The sequence below is a fragment of the Tasmannia lanceolata genome, unplaced genomic scaffold, assembly GCF_043159265.1.
Source record: "Tasmannia lanceolata isolate RefF3 unplaced genomic scaffold, GAP_Taslan_0.1 ptg000016l, whole genome shotgun sequence".
Classification (NCBI taxonomy): domain Eukaryota; kingdom Viridiplantae; phylum Streptophyta; class Magnoliopsida; order Canellales; family Winteraceae; genus Tasmannia; species Tasmannia lanceolata.
The window spans coordinates 5,035,205-5,059,614 of record NW_027518693.1 but is presented as its reverse complement, the minus strand read 5'-3'; the positions used below and the strand labels follow the sequence as shown (position 1 = coordinate 5,059,614).

Here is a 24,410-nt window from a genome sequence, read left to right as displayed (position 1 = left end):
GGAAACGAGCGTTAGGGGTGGGGGAAAGAGATGGAATTTATTAAAAAGGCATTTTTGTCATTCTTGGAACCATTATTTTGTTGAAAGTTGCAACCCACTTTAGCCGGTCTCGACGTGTAAATGGGGGTGTCCGCAAAATGCAAAGGGGCATATATATCACTTCCCATTAAGTAATCCTTTGGTCCTTTAAAAGTGGCCATTAAAATGTATAATGTCATATTTGGGAGGATTGTTAAGAAGTTATGTGACACATGTATGTCTTCGTATTGTATACTGTTCAATAGTCAGCAAACGTGATTTTTTAATCGAAGGGTTTAATCTTCAAACAAATGGGGTTTTTAATCAAGGGTTTTATCTCAAAATCGATGAGTGCATCTGCCCCATTTCTATATTCGTATTTAGATTTATATACAACAATCTTAAAAACTTGGATTAGACATATTATAGACGGATCATCTATTTTTTTCAAGAGATTATCCATGAATCATTTTGTCCATAAAAAATCCGACCGATTGCCATCCGTCTGACCTTCATTTGATGATCTTAGCCACTTTTGGTCACAAGTGAATTGTTGAGAAAATTCGCCGGGCAAATCAATCCGATCGTGCACAAATTAAACGGAAAAGTAAAAGTAATAAATTAAGCTGCTAGATGAACACCAAGATTTTACGTGGTTCGGCCAAGCCAACTCCACGGGCAAGAAACACGATCTTCCACAATGAGAAAAATAAAATACAAGGATTACAATGGATTAGTTACAAACCCGCAACCATTTCCTTGCTACCCAACCCAAGACCATATAGGAGAGTAACCCAAGAGAAAACCGAAGAAAAACCTAAGAAAAGACCCAAGAAGAATACAACCTTCTTTCTCTATTTCTCTCTCTTACCTTCTCTTTCTTTCTCTCTCTCTCTTCCTTGGCCAAGAGGTTGGCCAAGAGGTAGCCGACACACGTCCAACCCAAGACTCTTGCCGCTGCCCACAAGAGAAAAAACCTCTATCTCTTTTTGCAGCCGTAACCCAAAGAGAATCGAGAGCTCGTGTTCATAGGTTTTACAAAAACCCCAAAATTAGCACCTTTCCCACCCAAGCAATCCGCAGTGGGTGGGAAATAAGGCAACTTTCCCAACATGAATAATTTTTTTTTTTTTTTTTATGTCATTGGTTGTTCGAACCTCTCAATCTTGACAATATGATCTTGTACAATTGGGAGTTGAACCATTGGGCCACCTTAGATTAATAGTCCCATCACGACTTAATCCTGGAATATATTTTTTCGTTATAAAATATTATCTTTCAGTCTTTCACAATAGTCTTTTTCTTTTCCCTAGATCCAAATATTTTAGGCCCGGTTGAATTGAAAGAGCATTTCTTGAGGAAAACTTTTTCATAGGAAATTTTTTTCTTTTATCTTTTTCGTAGGTAAGCAGGGATTGAAGCTCCGACTTCTTGGTTGAGAAACAAAGCCTTTACCAATGAACTAGAGGCTCAATTCCTATATTTTCTTTTCTTTTCTCAATTTAGAGGAAAATGACTTGGTCATGGCTTGTTTACATGAGTATCGCTATAAATTGAAGGTCAATGCAGATAAACTTGAATTGAAGTTATTCCAGTTACTCTCTTTTACATGTAATCAAACAATGGAAAATAACAAAACAGAATTTTGTAAAAGTTTTTCTTTTCCAAACTTTTCCAAAAAATTCCTATAATCAAAAGAGGACCTTAATGTAGTCTATTTTTGTGACCTCATCATAGTTCTACTCTGTAAAGAAGAACCTTATGAATACACACTATTTTGCAGCACGTTTGTTACTTTATTAGAAAGATAATAGTATTTTAAACAAAAGTATTAGTCATTAATTTAGGGAAATGTTATCAGCACTACTGTATTTTGATGATCCCACTCCTCACTTTATTAAAAGTACGGTATGGCCCGCACCATAGGATGATCCAAACCGTCCATTAGATGGGCCACATCCTAAATAGATCGTGCCCTAGAAATTATCCTAACCCTTCGATCTATAGGGGGTTAGGATCAACCCTCTAACATTAAGATCGGAAGGTTAGGAGCAACCTATGGAAATGATTTATAGGGCACAACCTTTTTAGGCTGTGGCCCATCTAATGGATGTTTTGGATCATCCTATGGTATAAGCCATACCGTACTTTTAATAAAGTGAGGAGTGCGATCATCAAAATACATGAGTGCTGACAACATTTCCCTTAATTTATTGTTTGATATGCATAAGAGGCTTTTATAATATTTTAAATGATCCTGTGGCCCCCCAAAATTCATTATCATATAGAGTATATATATAAATTTCCCTTAATTTTATTGGTTGTCATTTAAGGTATTTAATGTCTATAGAAAATTTTATATTTATAAGGTTTTAAATAACCAAATTTTATTAGGAATTTGCTAGCGTCCATCGGAGAAGGCATTTTATGCATTTTATGGATGGTCTGTTGCATGTCAGAGCAGCCACACCGGATCACTTTTCAGCAAATTTTGTCTTCATTCGTGATGTGGCTGCTCCGACATGCAACAGACCATTCACGAAATGCCTTTTGCGATGGACACTGGCAAATCCCATTTTATTATTTACAATATTTAATATATATTGATTATTTAATAAAAATAAATAAAAAAATGAAACTTATTAGGGTCTTTCCTAACAGCCGTTGGGCATTATGTCTGCCATGTGGGCATGTTGGTCCAAATGAAGGCCACAGTTTCAGCCATAGTTGCTGATCCGATCTTGATCAAGAATATCCTAGCCCCTTGATCTATCTTGATTGTTTTAAGGGTTCTGCGAAGTAATTCTAAAACTACTTATGTTTATGTTTGGGGAGTGATAAATCGACCCCCATAACGTTAAAAGGGATCTCAACCATTCTCATGTCGGTCTAAAAAAAGAGCAATGGTCTCAATTACACATACATATCCTCATGTTGGGTCTGATTAGTTTTCTTACATATGGGTGTTTGTGTGTGTGTGTGTGTGTGTGGACAGATGTGTGTGAAACAGCTGTGTGTGGAGAAGGGAATTGCAGAATTTCATCAAATAATACGTTTGGGTTTGCTTGCGAATGCAATCGGGGGTGGACACAGTTTCATATCGCCGATCATCTCCAATTTCTGTCCTGTGTCGTTCCCAACTGTAAGATATATCTTCTTATTTCCATTATTTTGAGAAAAGTCCAATGGAGCCCACTTCATAGGATGATCCAAACCGTTCATTTGTTGGGTTGTAATATAAATAGGTTGTACCCTGTAGATGATCTCCATGAGATGGTCCTAATCCTCCGATCAGAGAGTTAGGATCATCATCATCATCCTATGGAGATTATCTATGGTTGTATAGCCTGTATAAGTTGTGACTCCAAAAAATGGACGGTTCGGATCATCCTTTGAAGTGGGCCCACTGTAATTTTCTCGCAGTACTGGAATTCCCGAGCACGGAGCACCCTTTCAGATTTTAAAATGACAAAATTGTCCTCAATTCTGAGGTTAAGTGATGAGGGTATTTCAGTCCATCCCTCATTCCGGGTGCCCACTCCACTCTCCAGAACCATCCAGAAGTTTCTGCAACTAAATACATATTTTAAATGGCTGAGATACCCTCTGCTCTCTCTTTCTGAATGTCTCTAGAGGACATAAAGGTCATTTCAGGGAGCTTTGGGTTTAGTTTTTCGGTGGGTGCACTTGCCTTGCCAAAGTTTCAGTGAACTTTTAGCTGGATAAATAATAAAAGACAAGATGAGTTAGTACAATTATCAAATCTTGGTCTAAAAATATATTAATTTACCAAAAAAAAAAACCAGAAACACGTTGTACATATATGAAAGCGAGACTTCACCACCTGTCATTAAAGAAAAAGACGGAAAAAGACGAACAGGCCTAATCATTTCTCACTTTAATTTTGAGTCCAAGAATCAGTTTTGGACTATAATCATTTCTTAAAATTCAAACTAACCCACTTGTGAGTCCAAAACTATTATAGTGAACTAATACTAAATCATGTATTACAACACCAATCATTAACTTAAAAAAAAAAAAACCCTAAGGCCCGGGTTGGATTATTAGAAAAACCTTTATGTTCCTGAGAAATTTTCTTCTTCCCATGATTCCGAGGAAAGTTATTTTATTATGGATAATTTGGAGGGATATTATAGGGATATTATCATAAATTGAAGGTCTCTCCGAGTCAAAATTGAATAGGTCTGGTTCAAGTTATCGCTTTTTCATGTGTTAAAAAAAAGTAGGAAATTTTACAAATATTTTCCTTTCCAAACTTTTCCAGAAAATTCCTGCAATCTAAGGCCCTGTTTAGATTGCGGAATTTTCTAGAAAAGTTTGTAAAGGAAAAAGATTTTTAAAAGTTCCTGAAAAAGTAACTAGAACCAATCCTAATTAAATTTTACTTAGAGTGGCCTTCAATTTATGATAACATCTCACTAAATCAACCATACTAATGATCATGGAAAGAAAAATAATTCCATTAAAAATGTTTCTCTTGCAATCCAAACAGGGCCTAAAGAGCCTAGTTTTCATCATTTCACTACAAGTGGTAGCCTACCAAATCACCTTGTACACCACAAATGGGACCTAAAAATGTATCCGTTCACCCCTCTCTTCGGACATGAGAGAAATTATTATAATGAGCGTAAAAACCGGAACAAAAGGAGGGCATTTTCGTCATTACGGATCTCGGACAAACCTCGACAGGATGGATTTTCTAAAGAGAGGGGAGAGTGATGAGGTGGCCGTGTGTCATGGACCACCTCACGATTTCTCTCTGGTTCAGGTCAACAAAACCCCCTTTTACTTTTCAGATTCCTCGTTAAAGAAAATAAAAACCACAAAATCTCCATTAAAAAAAAAAACAATTTTTTCCTTTTTTCTACTTGAAATGGATCTGGTCTGTGAAGAGGTACGCTCCTTCTCATTGCACACGTGTATTCTCTCTCTCTCTCTCTCTCTCTCTCTCTCTCTCTTTTCCCTCAAGCTATTATTTTCTTATATATTCTGATCGGAATTTCAGGGACTTATAAGCGGTTCGGGTTCTTTCTCTTGCTTTATGTGAATCTGAGTAAGCACCTCAGTTTTTTTTTGTTTAATTTTTTTATTTTTCTCTTTTAATTTTCATTTGCTTTTCATATTTGTTTTTTTTTTTTTTTGTTCATTTTTTAGTTCTGGATTTTTTTTTTGTCAATTTGACTTGAATCTCCACTTCTGTTTTTTTTTTTTAAATTGTTTTATGATTATGTTTGTATCTGTGTGTGATGGATGTGGAGAGCAATTCCGAATCTGGAATTCACCAATTTATACGAATCCATCATGTAGATGTTTTTTTTTTTGGGTCCATTGACTTCAGAAAGCATGTTCTGAAATCCCTGTAGTGGCGCGATTAAATTACAGTACTGTTTCCAGTTGATCGCTTTAGGTTCGAACTGATTGGTTAGTTAGGGATTGCTTTATGTTTGAATTGAATTTGAATCAGCTATTTTAGTTGAAAATTGTGCTTGATTAGAGTTTCCTGTGTAATTATGAATAAATATTTTAATGTTAATTGTTGTTGGTTTGGTAATCATTGAACTAATTAATTTGTGTTTCTCATTAGCTGCTTTAGATCTAACTGATTGGTCCACTTGGGATTTTTTTTTTTTTTTTTTTAATGTTTGAATTGAATTTGGATCAGCTATTTTAGTTAAAAATTATGTTTGATTAGAGTTTGCTATGTAATTATGAATAAATTGTTTAATGTTAATCTTTGTTGGTTTGGTAATCATTGAACTAATTTTGCTCTGTTTGTCTAAGATTATGACAACATATTGCGAGTGCTAAACCCATTATTGGACTCAAATTTAAATGAAATTGAGTCCAATAATCAGTTGGGCATTTATAATCGGCTGTCACAATCTGAAACGAACAGGGCCTTAGTTTGTGTTTCTCATTATGAACTTGATGATGGATATCTCTAGCATGAATTGATCATTGAAGGCGCAAATGAACTGTGTTTTATTTGCTATAGTTTGATGTTGTAAGTTATGTTGGATTCTACCTATAAGAAATGGAAAACGCACGATATGATGTTAGAAGAATGTTGGGTTGTTTTTATAGTTCGTTATTGACCATTTAAACCTACCAGCCTCCAAACTTTTTTGCATATTGGATTTCCAGTATACCAGTGGAAGTTCAAGGGTTGATGTTTTGAATTTGTATGAGCAACAGAACAAACTTTCCACCATCATACTTTTGCATATTAGATTTCCAGTATACCAATGGAAGCTCAAGAGTTGATGGTTTGAATTTGTATAGGCAACACAACAAACTTTCCAACATCTAAGGTGTTTGACAAATAAGTTACATGAAAATGGGATTTTGGCTAGACATTAAGATGTGGTGTTGAACAAGGGTGTTGGTACTTTTTCTACAAGGCTTTCATTCTAGCATGATCGTGAACTGTTTGTGTTATGGAAATAGAGTAAATTGATTGCCATCTTGAAATGTGCTAACTGATTCATTTTGAATGAAAAATTATAAATGGGGATTTTGGCATGTACAACTAACATGTTGCTAGTCCTGCAATTTTGATTCGAGGTGCTGGTTCAAGGATTTCTTATACTGGATTGATGGGGTTAGCTAGGGAGTACTTTTGTTGGTTGGGCCTTCTTTATATTTATTAGTTGGAAGGTTCACACTTTTACTCCTCATTCCCACCTTAAACTTTTTGTCCATTTCTCCTCAGGTTGTGTTTCACAGGTGACCTTAGTGGCCAGTCCATTTCAAAACAAAAACTTCTATGATTTCAACTACTTATAAAGGCAATGAACCTGGATGCTTTTGATTCCATATTACAATGTCCATATACCTTTGGAGCAACATACCCCATGCATTTTATGCTTGATTGTACTTCAATTTTTAAAGCATGGCTTCTATGTCAGAAATGAGAAACTTCTGGTTGGAAATAATCATGGAATGAATTAAGGGCCTCCATGGGCCAAAGTTCTCTAGAAGTGCCAACACATGCACACACACATATATGTATATTATATATTTGTAAGATAAAAGTACTATGAAACCAGAATAAAAAGAAAATCTCTATAGCAACCTAGTTATACCATTTCAAGATGCGGCAACATCTAAGGGATTAGTGCAATTTGAGTTTTGAGCCGCCAAGAAAAACTTTGTTCAGAAAATTGAGAAGCTCATGTGCTGTTTTTCCTATACTCATTACCCGATTTGATCTAAATCATGCATAAGCTCTCTAAATCTTCGTCTACCATGATTCCATTGATTCCTTAGTGGTTGAGATAGATTCCTTTAACGTTATCTGATGGCTTAATGATGGAAACAATTTTCCTTGGAGATTCTTGATGAAGTGTTGAAATATATAGAGGGCCATGCGGTCACTTTTCAGAACTCTTTTCGGTCAACCAATGATGAAGGCAGGCTCTCTTGTTAGGGGTGGTGTTTTTAGGGATTCCCTAGTTGTTAGAGCATTTCCGTTTTGAGGAACCCATTTATGTATGTTGGTTTGCTTTTCTTTTTCTTTTTCTTGTTTTCCGCTGACCATCTTGATCGCATTTCGTTCTGTTGCTTCCTAATAATTTTTTCCATCATTCAATGGAAAAAATATTCTTTAACCTTCTGCTGCCACACATAACAACCTATTTGATTTTCACCAAAAGTTTGGAGTTGCATCTGCAATAATGCTCTCTCTGAATATGCCTGTCTCTCTTCTCTCTCAATGTGAAATCCAACTTCTTTTAGAAATCAATCCTCTTGATATATCCAAATTTGTATTCTTTGGTTAAACCTTTTTCCAAATTAGTTTATTTGGTCAAGCACAAGCGGAATATTTTGTTTAATGTCTGCAAGCCAGAAAAAGTAGTTTATAGGGTCCATCTAAAGAGATTATGTGCGCGAGTAGCAAATCGTTCTGATATAGCGTTATGAAATACACCCGCATTGCAATTAAATCGGGTACCTACCATGCATTTGACTGGTAGCTTACATTGAGCTTAATTTAAATTTAACAACACGTTTGATGAGTCAATTGCACTAATGAACCATACCCACATCCTAAGTAGCTTCTTTTGTATCGAAATGATTTTATTAAAAAAAAGACCCAGGTGGTCAAGTACACGACAAACAAAAGGCTAGCCGCTAGCTTGCCAACTCTGGCTCTAGCTAGCCAATCAGCCTCACTATTTTCAGACCTTCAGACGTGATGAAAACTGTCTGTATGCCCCACGAGCCAATCTAGAATCTCTTCAATTGTATCCGCACTTCTCCATGGGAAGCTTGCTCTTGTACTTATCCATCAGATCACATTGGGTGAGTCCCTTTCCACAATGAGGCAGTCAAGGTTTGTCTCTACTAGACTAATGCTTACTAGGATAGTCTGTGCTTCCACATTAGTAGCATCTGATAGGCCGAATGGGCTGGAGTAGGCCCACTTAGTCACACCTTCTGAATCACGTAGGAGGCCTCCAACACCCAACATTCCAAGATTTCCTTCACTAGACCTGCCAAAATTAAGCTTAACACACCCATGAGATGAAGAAGTCCACTTGAGGGCCACTTTTGTTGATAGTATCTTGCTAAGCCTACCTATATATGGGGATCTTATAAGGGAATTAATCTCAATTACACTAAATTCGGATAAGCTGCTGGCCCAAGAGCAAGATCATAGAGAAGATATACTTACTCAAACTTTGAAGGTTTTTGGCTACCCCTTTGAAAATACGATTGTTCCATCCCTTCCAAGTTCCAAGTAACCCATATAGAAGCCAAGAGGGCTAAACCCCAAAGTTTCCATCTCCTTGTCAGTCAAGGAGCACAAGACCGCTCGTCAAAACGTTTATCGATGTTGTCTGGGAAGGGCCAATCGGTGCCAAAAAGCTGAAGAACGAAGGTCCACATAACACTAGTCAACCTTTATTGAATGAATAAATGATCTACAGTCCCGCCCATCTTGAGGCATAAGGCACAATGGCCGACAATGATCATCCTGCGTCTTTGAAGGTGATCCTCTGTGAGGATTTTGTTGATGCAGGCCATCCAAGCGAACGCACAAGCTCTATGTGGGGTTGGAATTCTCCAAACTCTGCGGGAAGGCGATGAAGACGTCAGTGATAGGAGAGAGTGTTAGAAAGAATGAATAAATAAAACTCCACCAGTATTTAAGGTACAAATTCTCCGATCACTTGCCATTCAAAAAAAATAAAAAAAAATAAAAAAAATCTCGGATCACTCCCATATTGCTTAATAAAGTCTACTCAAGAATAGAAATCAAAGTGGCAACACTGGTGATCTCTTTATCAAAGAAGTTTCTATGGAATTTAATCCTCCGATTAGCTCTGTTTTTCTATCTGAGGAATTAGTCTTGGACCGAGCATTCATGATCTGAAGCAACCAAGAATAAGTCCGGAAATTCATCCTTAAGAACCGGTTAACCACGCCAAATGTTAGTCCTAAATTTGATTTGTCTTCTAAGCAAAGTCTGGATCTAATTTCTTTTTGGAAAAGTGGTCGGCCTCTCATGACATGTCTCCAAACAATTTTTATCTTATGTCTATGCACATCTCCGTATTTGCCAGCGATCCACTTGCATGATAGGTACCTATTCATTATCTTAAGATTTCCTATGCCCATGCCTCCTGTACATTTAGGTTGACAAACCTCTTTTCATTTGACCTAGTGGAACCGCCTTCTATGGTCAGAATCATCTCAGAGAAAATTCCTTTTCTATTGTTCAACTAGTCTAATTACACTAGCAAGGCATTTGAAATTCGACATAATGACATATACTATAAGGGCAAATTAGATAGAGCCACTTTGTTCAAAGTGATTCTGCCATTAGATAGGGTGTTCTTCTTCCACGTGGAAGCCTTTTCTCTATCTTTTCAACAATGGGGTCCTAGAGAGGCCTTCTAGGTCTTCCATAGCAAATCAGATGGCCCAGATAAATGCTAGGAAGGTTCTCCACTTTACGTCCTAGGATATTGTCAAAGTGACCTTGGTCCACGTTGCTAAGATTGATGCCCATCAACATTGAATTATTGAAGTCATGCACTGGCCTGACACCTCATCATAGCACCGAATGATGACCTTCAGAATTTTATTTTGCTATCCTTAGCGAAGCAGAAAGTCAGGGTGTCATCTGCAAACTGAAGGTGCAGAACCTCAATACCTATATTACCCAATCTGAAGCCTTGCCTTCCGCAACTGAGAGACTTGGCCTTTTCGATCATTCTGCTGAGGTCTCCGCTACATTATGAAGAGGAAATATGAAAGAGGGTCCCCTTATGTAAGTCCACTGAAGGATTTGTAGATTCTATAGATCCATTGATCAGAATAGAGAACCAAGCAGAACAGATACAATTGTACATCCAAGATCGCCATCCAGCATTGAAATCTGTTCATCTCAACACCCCACTTCAATCTGTCGTACGCCTTCTCCATGTCGATTTTACAGAGAACCCCTTTTTCCTTTTTCTATGGAAGCGATCCAATAATTCATTTTTCCTCAGAACTGTTGTAATGTATTGAGTTTTGTATCGTTGTATATTTAGTTGTTTTTGTATGGCTTATTTCCTTTTATTTCTTTGTTATTCTTCATTAAGGGTATTTCAATAATTTGTAATAAGTTACGCTTTATATATAGCAAAGGAGCTCATTTCCTCCTTGTGCTTTCATCGTAAACTCTCTATTCTCTCCCATCTCTTTTTCTCTCTTCTTCATCTTCATTATTTGCTTGATTGCCTTGATTCCATCTAGCATCATGGTATCAGAGCTAGTCCATAATGAAAGATTTCTGTTTCTACTCTGCATTTATCAAACCCAAGAAGAGAGAAGAGAGGTTTGATTTTGTTTTTGTCGTCACTCTTCTCTTACTTTAACCTTTTTTATTTGGTTGTTAGAGGCTGTTACAATTCCCAAAATGCTATCAACATACAATCCAAAAGTGTAAAATTGAGAGAGGAGTGCCACTACCAAAAGGAGGAGTGTGAATGAATACGGAGCTTGCATTCTTGTTTTAATATTCTCACCCTTCTTTTTACTTAAGCATTTTTAATTGGTTTCTAGACATGGTTACAACTTACAATTCCCTAAAAGCTATCAACATCCAATTTGTGTGGCAGAAGTATCTACTCGTTATGGAATCTCATGTGTCAAAGTGTGGATCTCAAATACTTAAAAAATCAGGGACATGCTATATCAGAAACGAACGAAATATAGTAAATATTGTGAAGGCAGATGTAGTAGGGGTCGCAAGCTGGACGGTAAACAAATTGAAAATCGGAATTGAATCATAAATTGTAATTGGGGTTGAATCTAATTGTATTGTAAATCCTAACTTAAGGAATAGTTCAAAGCATTCAGGGAATGAGCACCAATGATAACAACAAGTGTATTGATTTACAAGCATTCACTCTTTCGGCATCGTCAATTCTAGAGGGAGTGGGTAAGCTTGCTATATTAGAAGACCGGCTAATGGTGAAGCGGATAAGCTTGCTAAATCCAGAGTTCATATGGAGGCATTGGAGCAATTCGATTTTCTTCCTCCTTGATCTCCGCTTTCTTTCTTTTTCTCGTCTTTGTATTGCTATGTTGCTTTTTGCTTGTTGTTCTTTATTCTTTGACCATCTTGGTATGTTCTAATGAAATCTTTGACCATTAAAAAAAAATCCAGAGGGAGTGGGTAACTTTGCCACTCAAAAGGGTTCCTTCCCTGAGAAGACTTTTCTACAAAATGAGTTTGTGAGAGATATTTACTTAACCGACTTGTTAACTTCTTGTCCCTATTTAGTTAGGGAACCTCTTTATGAATAACCAGAGGTATTTTCTTTCTTTAAGGAATGTCTTTAATGCCCATTAGAGCCAAAAGTGTATGTCTAATCCAATTTAATAACATCTCTTCTCGCAAGAGGGAAATTTGATTGTGCTTCATATCTTCAGAACAGAGCTTTGGGTTGTCTCTTTGTGGAAGTTGATTCTTCCATCACCGTTGCTTGGGCTTCAAGATGGAGTGTTGGTCCTTTGAGGTTGGCTAACACTGTTTGAGGAGAAATTAGATATTAGCATGTTGTTGGATGTTTCTTTATCTCATATACGTGGAGAAATCAATGAGGTGGATAAGGCTAGTAAGGGAAGGAGTGTCTAGGCAAGCTCTACCACTTCTGTAATTTTCTCTTTGTTTTTTGAATAAATTTTTGTTGTTGACAATATATATATATATATATATATATATATATATATATATAGAGAGAGAGAGAGAGAGAGAGAGAGAGAGAGAGAGAGAGAGAGAGAGAGAGAGAGAGAGACGCAAAGTAGATATTTCTAACGATCACTTGACCAAACATGAATCTTCAGTGGGAAAATTGAGGTAATTTGTGCATTCTCCTTGAATCATCTTAGAATACATTAAAGGCTCACCTAAATGAGGAATTATGTACGCTGTATGCCACAAATGAGTATATTTGTTTTTTCTGGTTACTCTGATTGGTTTGGCAACCTCAGCAACATGAGATCCACATTTGTTTATTGATTATTTGTGAGTGGAAATTCGGCAAGACAAAGTGAAAAGCAGTAGCTGATGGCATGGTCTAAAATTGATAGGAGAATGATGGCAAATACAACTTATTAACTTTGGCTAAGGAAGAGTTCCAAATAGGCTTTGACGTCTGCTTTTTTGTGGGGATTCACTTGATAATAGCTTCCATGCGTGTTGCAAAACCGGATATTTCATTAACCGAAAAAATATAGGTTTCTTCTATCATATTATAAGAGAGAAGGTTGCTCGAAAGGAGATGCCTACTCCATATGTGAGGCCTGTGATCAAGTAGCAGATTCTTGCACGTGACAGTAGTTGCTAAGGACATCTAAGTTACATTTTGTATAAACAAGGGGCCAGTGCCGTTCCTATATGGGCTTGATGGGAAGTGTTGTTTGGTATATTTGTATTTGTGTACTTTTATGGTGTAGAATAGAATCAGATACTTAAGTTTTCATTTTCATTTTTCTTAATTTCCTTTACTAATACGACTACAAGTATTCATGGAATTTCTTCATATTATTAATTGAATTGCAATGAAGGGGCATTGATTCTCGCCTCCCCCCAATTTTTTTTTTTTTTTTTCATTTCGAGATAGATAAAGCCTAGGTGCACCATTTATCACTGATTTACTGGATGCCCTTCCAGTTATTGCGGGACTTTCCTTTTTCTTACTTCCCCTGTTTCCTATCCTATCTTTGCATGCATACTTTTGGCCGAACTTGCTTCTCTGTCACCCACTTATTGATCTTCCCAGAAATAAAGGGTTTAATGTAGAAAATTTTTATGCATTCTAAGAAGAAAGCAAACATATTTGATTTTATAAGAATTATACACGGAACAATTATGTCTAACCAAATGCAGTGGCACCATTTGATTTGTTTCCTGCTTCACCAACTATCTCAATTTGAAATGTGTAGCTTAGATTTCCAGTATATGAGCGTTTGCTTCCATTTTTCTCACTGCTAGGGCTTCTGAGAATTCCAGTTCTATCCACTATATGTGACTATACATGAGATATTAATTATAATTATTTGCTTATACCTGTGACTCCCTTCCCTGATGCTCTATTTTCATGTTCAGCATCAGGTCTAGGAGTGGTACTCCTACATTGTTTTATCAAGTCGGAAGTGTTTTTGATATCCGGAAATTGATCAGATGCGTCATAAAAGATTTTAGTTTCTTCTAATAGGGACGGTGTCTAGAAATCCTGGACTCCTTTAGTGGAATTGGATGCTCTTTCCTTTTTATTATCATTTTGAGCTGTAAAAACAGTTCTACCTAACCCATTGCTCATTAAGCTCCATGTGTTGAAAATCTAAAGTACTTTTTGTGGGGTATAGATAATATTATCTTTTCTTTTATGAAATTATAAAAAGTGGTTTATGTATTCCATTGCTCACTATACTAATATTATTGTTGTTCTTTGATGTCTAGATTCCGATATCGAATTGGAACTTGTTAAGTTATTCTTATTGCGGTGTAATGGAGGAAACAAGGAATTCTGAAGAAACTTCTCCAGTGGAATTCTCTTCAACCACTTCATTATCCTCCAAAGAATCTGCTCACATTGATTCAGAACCTCCTACTTCCCCAATTCTTAATGGAAAATTAGAACCTGACCCTCAAAGCACAGTAATAAAAGATTCTGAAATTTCATCTGCACGTGATACCCTTGATTCATCGGAAAATATGGCTGAATTGGGCCCTAAGGGTATTGACATTATTTCCGGGTACTCAGAAGCTGATATTCCATTACCCACTTCAGAAACTTCAAAAGCACAAATAAGTGATATTCCATTGGCAACGGAGGATGGTGCTTTCAACGGCATCACCAATTTTCAGGTTGATGGTGTAAAGCCTAATAATGCCCCCAGTGAAATTAGGGACACTGAAGATAACCTCCACATCGTATCTGATGAGCTCCATCAACCCCAAGTGGAGGTTGCAAGTGTTCCAAATAAAACACCAGAACCCATCGATCATTCTGAACATGGAAAGCATGATGTCAACAGAGGCCTTGTCGATACTGCAGCGCCCTTTGAATCTGTCAGAGAGGCTGTTACCAAGTTTGGAGGAATTGTCGATTGGAAAGCCCATAAGATCCAGACTGTAGAGGTAACAATGTTTCTCTGTCATGATTTTGATATTTTTTCTTCTTATCTCTACTGTATATTCCAAATGACTATGCATTACTCTAGACCCTTAAGGAAGCATCATGTATGTGCCTTCTCCTCTCAAATTGTAGTGGCTTTCAAAACATCAAACCACCAGGACCATGGCATGCTCTGTGTTAGAACTTTTTAGAATCTAAAAAAATGTGTTACTTTGTATTTACTTTTTATTAGAAATAATGGAAAAGAAGATATTTTCATTTTTTTATGGAGATCATTCTTTCAAAAGGGAAAAAAAGTTACTGTATTTTATTTTTCTTAACTCCATTTTTGGGACCCAATATGTATAAAACTTTTTAGTCACATTTTTGGCAACTGTGGTTCCTGGAAGAATTTTATTTTTCCTGCCTTTTCTTTATAATACTCAATGACCATTTGAACTTAAGATGCGTCATATTCATTATTTTCAAAACATCGAGTGAATTTATGATAATTTTCTTCTCTGACCTTCTGTGGACATCTCTGATTCTTTTTTTATTTTTTGAAAATAGATGTATCTGATTTTTTAATAGCAAGGTTTTAAATTAACTTCATTGGCTATTCCCAGAGGCGCAAGCATGTCGAACTTGAACTTGAGAAGGTGAATGGAGAAATTCCAACGTATAAGAAACAATCAGAGGCTGCTGAAGATGCGAAAACACAAGCATTAATGGAGCTTGATAGCACAAAGAGGCTCATAGAAGAACTAAAGCTGAACCTGGAGAGAGCACAAACTGAAGAGGACCAGGCAAAACAGGACTCCGAACTTGCTCGGCTCAGGGTCGAAGAGATGGAGCAAGGAATTGCTGATGAAGCGAGTGTTGCCGCCAAGGCACAACTTGAGCTCGCCAAAGCACGGCATGTGGCAGCAGTCGCAGAGCTGAAATCCGTGAAAGATGAGCTAGAAGCCCTCAGGAGAGAATATGTTTCTTTAGTTAATGAAAGAGATGTCGCTGTCAGGAAAGCTGAGGCGGCACAATCTGCGTCCAAGGAAATTGAAAAGACAGTGGAGGAACTCACTTTAGAGCTTATCGCGGCTAAGGAAACCCTAGAATCTGCACATGCGGCACATTTGGAAGCAGAAGAGCAGAGGATTGCTTCCGCCATGACCTTTGAGCAGGATTCTCTCAATTGGGAGAGGGAACTTAAGCAGGCAGAAGAGGAGCTACAAAGGCTGAATGACCAACTTTTGTCAGTGAAGGATCTCCAGTCAAAACAAGATGCCGCGTCCCAATTGTTACTTAACCTGAAAGCCGAATTATCGGCTTACATGGAAGCTAAGTTGAACCAAGAAACTGATAGCACTGAGAAAGAGGAGAATCAAACAGATACACAAGCAGCAATTGCTTCAGCCAAAAAGGAACATGAAGAAGTAATGTTAAATTTAGAAAAAGCGAAGGATGATGTGGCGTGTTTGAGAGTTGCGGCGGTATCACTCCAATCAGAGCTCCAGAGAGAAAAAGCCGCACTGGCTTCCATGAGACAGAGGGAAGGAATGGCATCAGTTGCCGTGGCATCTCTCGAAGCTGAGCTGAATACGACAAAATCAGAACTTGAACTGGTTCAGATGAAGGAGAAAGAAGCGAGAGAAAAGATGGTGGATTTGCCCAAGGCCATACAGCAAGCGGCTCAAGAGGCAGATCTTGCAAAGTCGGCAGCTAAATTGGCACGTGAAGAGCTTCGAAAGGCTAAGGAAGAAGCGGAACAAGTTGAGGCCTGTGTGAGTACCACGGAGAGCAGATTACATGCAAGTTTAAAGGAGATAGAGGCGGCAAAAGCATCGGAGAGGTTGGCATTGGCGGCGGTCAAAGCTTTGCAAGAGAGCGAATTGGCTGTGAGCACTGAAGGTGAGGATACACCGAATGGAGTGACTCTTTCTTTAGATGAATACTATGCACTTAGCAAGATGGCTCACGAGGCCGAGGAGAATGCGAACAAGAGGGTGGCAGCTGCCCTCTCCGAAATAAAAGTGGCCAAGGACTCGGAATTGAGAAACTTGGAGAAATTGGAGGAAGCGAATAAGGAATTGCGTGCGAGGAAGGAAGCATTGACAATAGCAATGGAGAAAGCTGAAAAGGCCAAGCAGGGGAAATTGGGTGTAGAACAAGAATTGAGGAAGTGGAGAGCTGAGCATGAACAACGAAGGAAAGCTAGCGATGCAGCTCCTGATCTAGTAAACACTGTTAGAAGCCCGCAAAGGAACATTGAGGAAAGGAAAGAACCAAAGAGCTTTGTTAGGGAACAAAATGCGGCTCCGATTCCTTCCCATCCTGTTTCGAGCCAGAAGGTGTTTATGCCAGGAAATAATGTGGAGAACCTTGGGCCAGAAATGAAAGTGAAGAAGAAGAGATCTTTCTTTCCACGTATTGTTATGTTTTTGGCTAGAAGGAAGGCAAATTCTACCAAGTGAGCTCTTACATTGGTGTACTTTTATGTATTGTTTCGAATTCTCTTTCTTTTCTTTGTTTCTTCTTTTCGGGGGATTTGTTGAGGAATCTGAGGATTGTGATCAGTCACCCGAGGAAAGCAAGAGATGATCCGGAATTGTGCTTATTGTATAAATTGTGAGAGTTTTATGTACGATAATTTGTTAAATGTTGTTCTGATGTAAGTCTGCTTTTGTTGGGGGAGAAGAGAATAATATGGCTGTATGGTATAGTGCTTGCAAGAACTCCATGTATATTTGAGCAAATTTCTTAGAATTTTTATCGACTAGAAACCCCTATATTTGCTTTAGATTCATTGTCATTGTATGTGAATGGAGGGTACCAAAATTTAGTTCAAGTGATATAGAGTTGCAACAAAAGTAGATTTGTGTGATTTATTAGCATGTAATAGCATAAAATGGTGTAAAAATTGCTCGTGGAAGTTAATGAAAGTGGTTTTCATGTTGTCTGAGTATTTTAATTAATTCTTCAATTTTAGCTTTTTAAATAATAATATGGTTATAAAATGTAGCATACATATTGAAAATTTTAATAGGTCAAGTAAAATGTTTTATTTCCGTAAAAGCTTACTATTAGGATGGTTAAAACTTATATATTCATATGTGATAATTGTAAAGCTCTGGTAGTATATATATATATATATATATATATATATATATATATATATATATATAGGGAAAGGTGTGCGTACTCGGTCGAGTAGATAAGCTTATCTACTCGGTCGGGTTAAAAACAGTGGGGGCCCACATTTTTGGGGTGATCCAAACCATTCATTTGAAAGGCCCTTACCTAGATAGGGTGTCCACAAAAAATCAGCCCCATAGGATCATCCTAACCCATCCAACAGTGGAGGGAAAAATGGGCAGATTTGTGGAGAAGCTGTGTTTGTCCATTTTTCCCCATTTTCCCTCCGCTGTTGCATGGGTTAGGATGATCCTATGGGGCTGATTTTTTGTGGACACCCTATCTAGGTAAGGGCCTTTCAAATGAATGGTTTGGATCACCCCAAAAATGTGGGCCCCCACTGTTTTTAACCCGACCAAGTAGATAAGCTTATCTACTCGACCGAGTACGCACACCTTTCCCATATATATATATATATATATATATATATATATGAGAAAACTGTTTCTACCCACAAGCGTAGATAAGCTATCTACACACTAGCTGAAAATACAGCGGAGGGCATATTGTTTGGGTGATCCAAACCATTCATTTGATTGGCCCTCACATAGATAGGGTGTCCACAAATCGTAGGGTTGGGATGATCCTATGGATCTGATTTTTTGTGGACACCCTATCTATGTGAGGGCCTTTAAAATGGATGGTTTGGATCACCCAAACAATGTGGGCCCCCACTGTATTTTAAGCTAGTGTGTAGAGAACTCTCTACACATATGTGTAGGAACCGTTTTCTCATATATATATATATATATATATATATATATATATGAAAAGTGTAGCTACACATACGTGTAGCTAACTTAGCTACACTAACGGCTTAAAATACAGTGGGCCCCACATTGTTTGGGTGATGCAAACCATTCATTTGATGGGCCCTCACATAGATAGGGTGTGCCCAAAAAATCAGCTCCATAGGATCATCCCAACCCTACGATTTGTGGAGGCAAAATTGGACGTGTAAAAACCTTCACAAATCTATCAATTTTTGCCTTCACAGTTTGAAGGGTTGGGATGATCCTATGGAGCTGATTTTTTGGGCACACCCTATCAATGTGAGGGCCTATCAAATGAATGGTTTGGATCACCCAAATAATGTGGACCCACTGTATTTTAAGCCGTCGATGTAGCTAAGTTAGCTACACGTATGTATAGCTTCACTTAACTCTATATATATATATATATATATATATATATATATATATATATATAGGAAAGTGAAGCTACACCGCCGGTGTAGCTAACTTAGCTACACCGCCAGCTTAAAATACAATGGGCCCACATTGTTTTGGTGATCCAAAGAATTCATTTGATTGGCCCTCACATAGATAGGGTGTCCACCAAAAATCAGCTCCATAGGATCATCCCAACCCTACGATTTGTGGAGGCAAAAATGGACAAATTTGTGAAGGTTTTTACACGTTCATTTTTGCCTCCACAAATCGTAGGGTTGGGATGATCTTATGGAGCTGATTTTTGGTGGACACCCTATCTATGTGAGGGCCAATCAAATGAATTCTTTGGATCACCAAAACAATGTGGGCCCATTGTATTTTAAGCCGGCGGTGTAGCTTCACTTTACTCATATATATATATACTAGTAAAAAACCCCTCGACAAAGAACTGTACGGACCACATCATAGGTTGATCCAAACCGTCCATGTGATGGAACAGAACATCAATAGGTTGTGCCCATAAAATCATTTTCATAGGCTGATCTTAGCCCTCCAATCTATAGAGGTTTCCATAATCTGTTGTTCCTCTAAAGGTGCCCGGAATTTGTAAATATTTTTAAAGGTGTGCGGAATTCGGTATATCCTCAAACAATTAATAAGGCAAAGTAGTTTTTCCGTAATTGTCATATCCAGGTACCCGTTGTCCATAATTTCCCTCTCAAACTTTACTATAGCTTCTTTCTTTGCTTATTATTGCTAGCAACCTTTCAAGAAATAGTCTTTAATAAGACAAATCTCTAAATACATACAATTGTGAAGGATGTGTGAGACGTAGCGTGTGAAGAATGTGGCTAGCAAATCAAGATTCAAAATTACCAGCCACGTGTTAATGCCACATATTTTGTAAATAATTCTGAACATTCATACCTTTTTTACCCTCACACAGCTAGTATGTTCAGATATGTGGGGAGGGCAAAAAAACGGTAAAAATCATCCACATTGCGTGTTAAATGGACAAAATTCTCTCCTTTTCTTTTCTGCCATATAGTAGTAGATATACATACTAGTAAAAAAAACCCGTGCGATGCACGGGCTGACAAAGAACTGTATGGACCATATCATAGGTTGATCCAAATCGTCCATGTGATGGAACACAACATCAATAGGTTCTTTTTTCCTATGTAAGTGTCAAATTTCTCATTTAGTTTGATTTTGTTTTATCTTTCCTATGTAAGTGTCAAATTTCTAAAATAGTTGCATTCTCAATGTGATGCTAATATTGCAATCCTTTTTTAAAAAATTTATTTCTCTATAATGTTGGTTGGGCTTAGATTTTCCTTCGATTAAATGAAGACAATACTCCTGCATTTTTGTACAAGGATAAGATTAATTGGATCATTTGAGTAAGAACAATACTTGGAGTCTTGGACCTATCTGTTGAAATGGTGATGTATAATCACCATCCCTTTTTTGGAGAAATTATATGATGCACGACCGTCAAAATAGCAAGGGTTAGGTGGCAAACCACCTAGCCCTTGTAAATTACCCGGTCGGCCATCATATAAAAACTCCATTTTTTTGTATTTCTTTTGTTTTCTTGGAGTGGGGTATGTTGTAAATACATAAAGGCAAGAAATGGTTTAAAAGAAAGGTTAGAGAACTTGAGAGACGTAGAGAAGAGAAGAGAGGAAAAATCTAGAGCAAGGAAATAGAGGTTTTTCTCTTGGGGCTCTAGGAGAGTTTTTGTGGTGAAATAAGAGCAATGATTTTTCTTCTTATTCTTGGTTACTCAACGTGGTTCTTCTACTCAAGGGTGAGAGGAGAAAATCTAGGGCAAGATGAGGGATTTTTCTCTTGAGGCTCTAGGAGGACTTTCGTGGTAAAGCAAAATCAAGGTTCTTCATCTTGAGGGTGAGAAGAAAGGATAGGGCAAGGTAAGAGGAATTTTCTCTTGGGGGCTCTTAGAGTGCTTTTGTGGTTAAGTAAAAACATGATTTTTCTTGGAGGTATAATCTTCTTTTTCCATTGTTCTTCTTCTTCATAGAGTTTTCTTCATTGCAAGAGAAGCATTGTGTTGGAGGATTTTCCAAAGGGGTTTTTTCTCATACTCAATGTAAAGATTTGAGGGCTGCTTCAGGGTTGCATAGAAGGTTGGAGAGAAGGGTTTATCGGTGGATATTACCGGTGGAGGTAACATTGTAGTATTGATTCTAAATAGTAGATTTTTGTCCTGCCTTGTCCGTGGAGTGGCCCATTGTAGTGAACCACGTATATTCTTGTCTTCTTGAGTTTTGCTCGCTTTGAGGTTGTGATTTGGCGGCATATATTTTCTCCATCTTGTAGTGCAAGATCTTGGGTATTTCATGTGTTCGCCGGCGATAGATTAGCGGATGTTATTGGTGGTGGGTTTTGACCGCCAACACCATCAATGGTTTGATAACTCATTTTCTCCAAGGCAACATTTGTATCTTTGCCTTTGTACAGGTAAGAAGGCTCATCCGTTCGGATCGAATTCTTAACATTGAAGTTGCAACCATATAATCATATGCTTCCTCCAAGGTGGCATCTTTCGTGGGTTTTCATTATTTGTGTTTTAACCATCCCCTTGTAGCAGTATTCAATGATGTTCTACATGTATTGCACTTGATTGATCTTTAATACTCCTTTAATTTGGCTTTGAGATGAGCTTTCCAGCCACCATCTTCTGGAGTGTTTTTTAAATCTAATTGACAAGTGAGTATGAAAACCTCATATCATCTGTTCTTTAATAATTTTCATGGGTTCTATGAACATTTTGTTGTAATGTATCTTTCCCATTTAGTACAAGGGCATGATTGAAGATGTGGAAAAAAATAATTTTTTATCACTTAAATTTAAAATAATTATGAAACTACAATTAGCTTTGATTTTTAATCTGGCGGTGGAAGTCCCGGTACACGTCCGAAAGTTGATTCAACCAGTGAATGTAGGATCTGCGGAATTCTCTTATTAGAATCACATGTTATTAGGATCATAGCAGATTGTGACTTGAGATCCAATTCGTTAAACCCATTCCAATAATTGAGCCGGCTCCTTGTTTTGACGGCACTCATCACTGTATTAAACATCTTTATAACTAGGTCACATGAAACCTTTCAAGAAAATAACCGGCTCACACGAATAAGAAAAGTTTCTTTAACAAATTTCTCGCGGAAATGATATTAGTCATGGCAGTGATCAATTTTCCAACATTTTCCCACTGCTAGCTCTTGGGGACTGTAAGCTCAGGGAAATAATGATCCCCCCCCCCCCCCCCCCGCCGACAGTGTATTTTCACCCCTCCTCATAAGGTGTGACGTTTTTGATGTCAAATCATGTTAACCAGGGGCGAATGCACACTGCAGAGGGGTGAAAATATCATCACCCTAAGCTAAAATAAAGAGAGGACTACTGTTATGAAAGGGAAGTAATATATCCGCCCCTTTTCATTACTTGGGACAGCCAACTGCAGTGTACGTGGCAATCAAATCCGTTGAATCCTTCTCATGTGACGTACAACAGCCCCTTTGCAGTCATAGTTATAGTCTCATAGATACACTGCAGCTAGGTGTCCTAAGTAATGAAAAGGGGCGGATATATCACTTCCCTTTATGAAAAAACTCTAACCCGGTTTAATTTCATCCCATCTGATCATCTGATCGAGGTGGGGCCGGTGAGAATAGGCTGTACTTCTAGTCACTGATTGAATCGTGATCGGATCTTTTGAATCAATTGTTGACGATAAAGTCCGGCAAAATGCCGTCTAGAATACCTCGATCGGTTTACTCTAGGCCTTCGATCCGTAGAGCCTTGTTTAAGATTTTTTCGAATAAAATCTAAACATCAAAACTAGATAGTTTTTTTTTCGGGTAGGTAGGGATGTAGAAAACCCAACCTTGGCTCGAGATGCATTACAAAAAATTAAAAGAATCTAGAAAAAAAATATCAATAAATTTTTTTTTTTTATTCCATGCTTTTGTTTTTCCTCGATCCAAAACATGAGTTTAGACTTTTGGTATCCAAAGCATGAGTTACAATTTTCTATTTACTAACTTAATGGAGGAAAATCTGTATGGCCAAGGAAAGATAAAAAATAATAGAACATTGACACAATCCATAGAAGATGAACAATGAGTGTGATTATTAAAACAAGAGGGGTGAGGTATGACATGTAGGAGCCACTCTCCAAATCAATACTGTGGCATTGGACATTATGTGTAATCGTTGTTGATCTTGTATAATATTGTGGAGAAATCCATATGATCTCTGGTCCCATGCTACACGGACAGTATACTATCGTGGAGAAATCCATATAATCTCTGGTCCCATGCTACACGGACATCCCATTTGTAAGATATGAGACTAGGGAAAATTAACGGTGTAGCTTTCTTTCTGCTGATTAAATCAATGGACCAGATCTTGTTTACACACCTCTAGTGAAAGATGGAGAATGAGTTTTACAGTGGTGTAAGGTTTTTATAGAGAAGAATCCGCTGGTATTTTTATCATAAAGAATACACTTTTGTTGAGCCATTGAATCACATTGAGTGAGCCCCCCCTCTAGTACTAGGGGTGCAACTCAGGCCAACCCGACTGGACCCAAGCCCGAGGAACCCTTTTTCCAACCCGAACCCGACCCAATTTCCAACCCGACGAGGTTCAACCTGACCGACCCGAGGCATCCTTTTTCCAACCCGAACCCGACCCAATTTCCAACCCGAGGAGGTTCAACCCGACCGACCCGAGGCATCCTTTTTTCAACCCGAACCCGAACCCGACCTGACCCAACCCAACCTGAATTTTTAAGCTTACAAAAAAAAAAAAAAAAAAAAAAAAATTATAAAAAATGTTGGGTTGAACTCAAGTCAGGTTGCCCAAATCCTCAGCCCGAACCCAACTCAAACTCAACTCAGGTTGGGAAACCTCAACCCGAACCCCAACACGACACAAACTCAACCGACCTGACCCAACTTTTTTCGGGTTGAACCCGACCCGAGTTGTACCCCTACCCTCTACCACCACTTGTTTAGTTCTACATTCTCAAGTAACTTCATTCCTCGATGGATGCACGCACTTCAGCTTCATTTCATCTACTACTCCAATAGCGCCCATTAATGCCCACCTTAGTGACCCAAGTCATAAGCGGATACAAATCTGAAACAAGGTAGAGATCTCGCCAACTTTTGTCATATTGGGTTCTCGATATGAGTCGCAACAAATCCCCTGCCATCCATACGATAAGTCATAAGTGGATACAAATATGAAACAAGGTAGAGATCTCGCCCAAGAAATGGACAAGGCTATGATCTTATTATATAGCAAAAGCACCCTCTTTCTGTATCCTATGAAGATACGAGCATTTCGCTCTTTC

The 24,410-nt window shown here is 37.9% G+C and overlaps 1 protein-coding gene across 1 annotated transcript; it reads left to right on the top strand.

Annotated features, from left to right (window-relative positions):
- The first annotated feature begins 4,776 nt into the window (after nucleotides 1-4,776).
- On the top strand, nucleotides 4,777-17,454 carry LOC143848106 (protein WEAK CHLOROPLAST MOVEMENT UNDER BLUE LIGHT 1-like). The gene is made up of 4 exons (XM_077356919.1): nucleotides 4,777-4,933; nucleotides 5,045-5,092; nucleotides 14,003-14,683; nucleotides 15,287-17,454. The coding sequence occupies exons 3-4, from the start codon at nucleotides 14,051-14,053 to the stop codon at nucleotides 17,126-17,128; spliced, it is 2,475 nt and encodes an 824-aa protein (XP_077213034.1). The 5' UTR covers nucleotides 4,777-4,933; nucleotides 5,045-5,092; nucleotides 14,003-14,050; the 3' UTR covers nucleotides 17,129-17,454.
- The last annotated feature ends 6,956 nt before the right edge of the window (nucleotides 17,455-24,410 follow it).

What these genes read in the sequence shown, in the direction of transcription:
- LOC143848106 (XM_077356919.1), top strand. Translation starts at nt 14,051, where the DNA reads ATGGAGGAAACAAGGAATTCTGAAGAAACTTCTCCAGTGGAATTCTCT. An exon ending in ATAAGATCCAGACTGTAGAG is followed by an intron (nt 14,684 to 15,286) that starts GTAACAATGTTT and finishes GGCTATTCCCAG; the next exon opens with AGGCGCAAGCATGTCGAACT.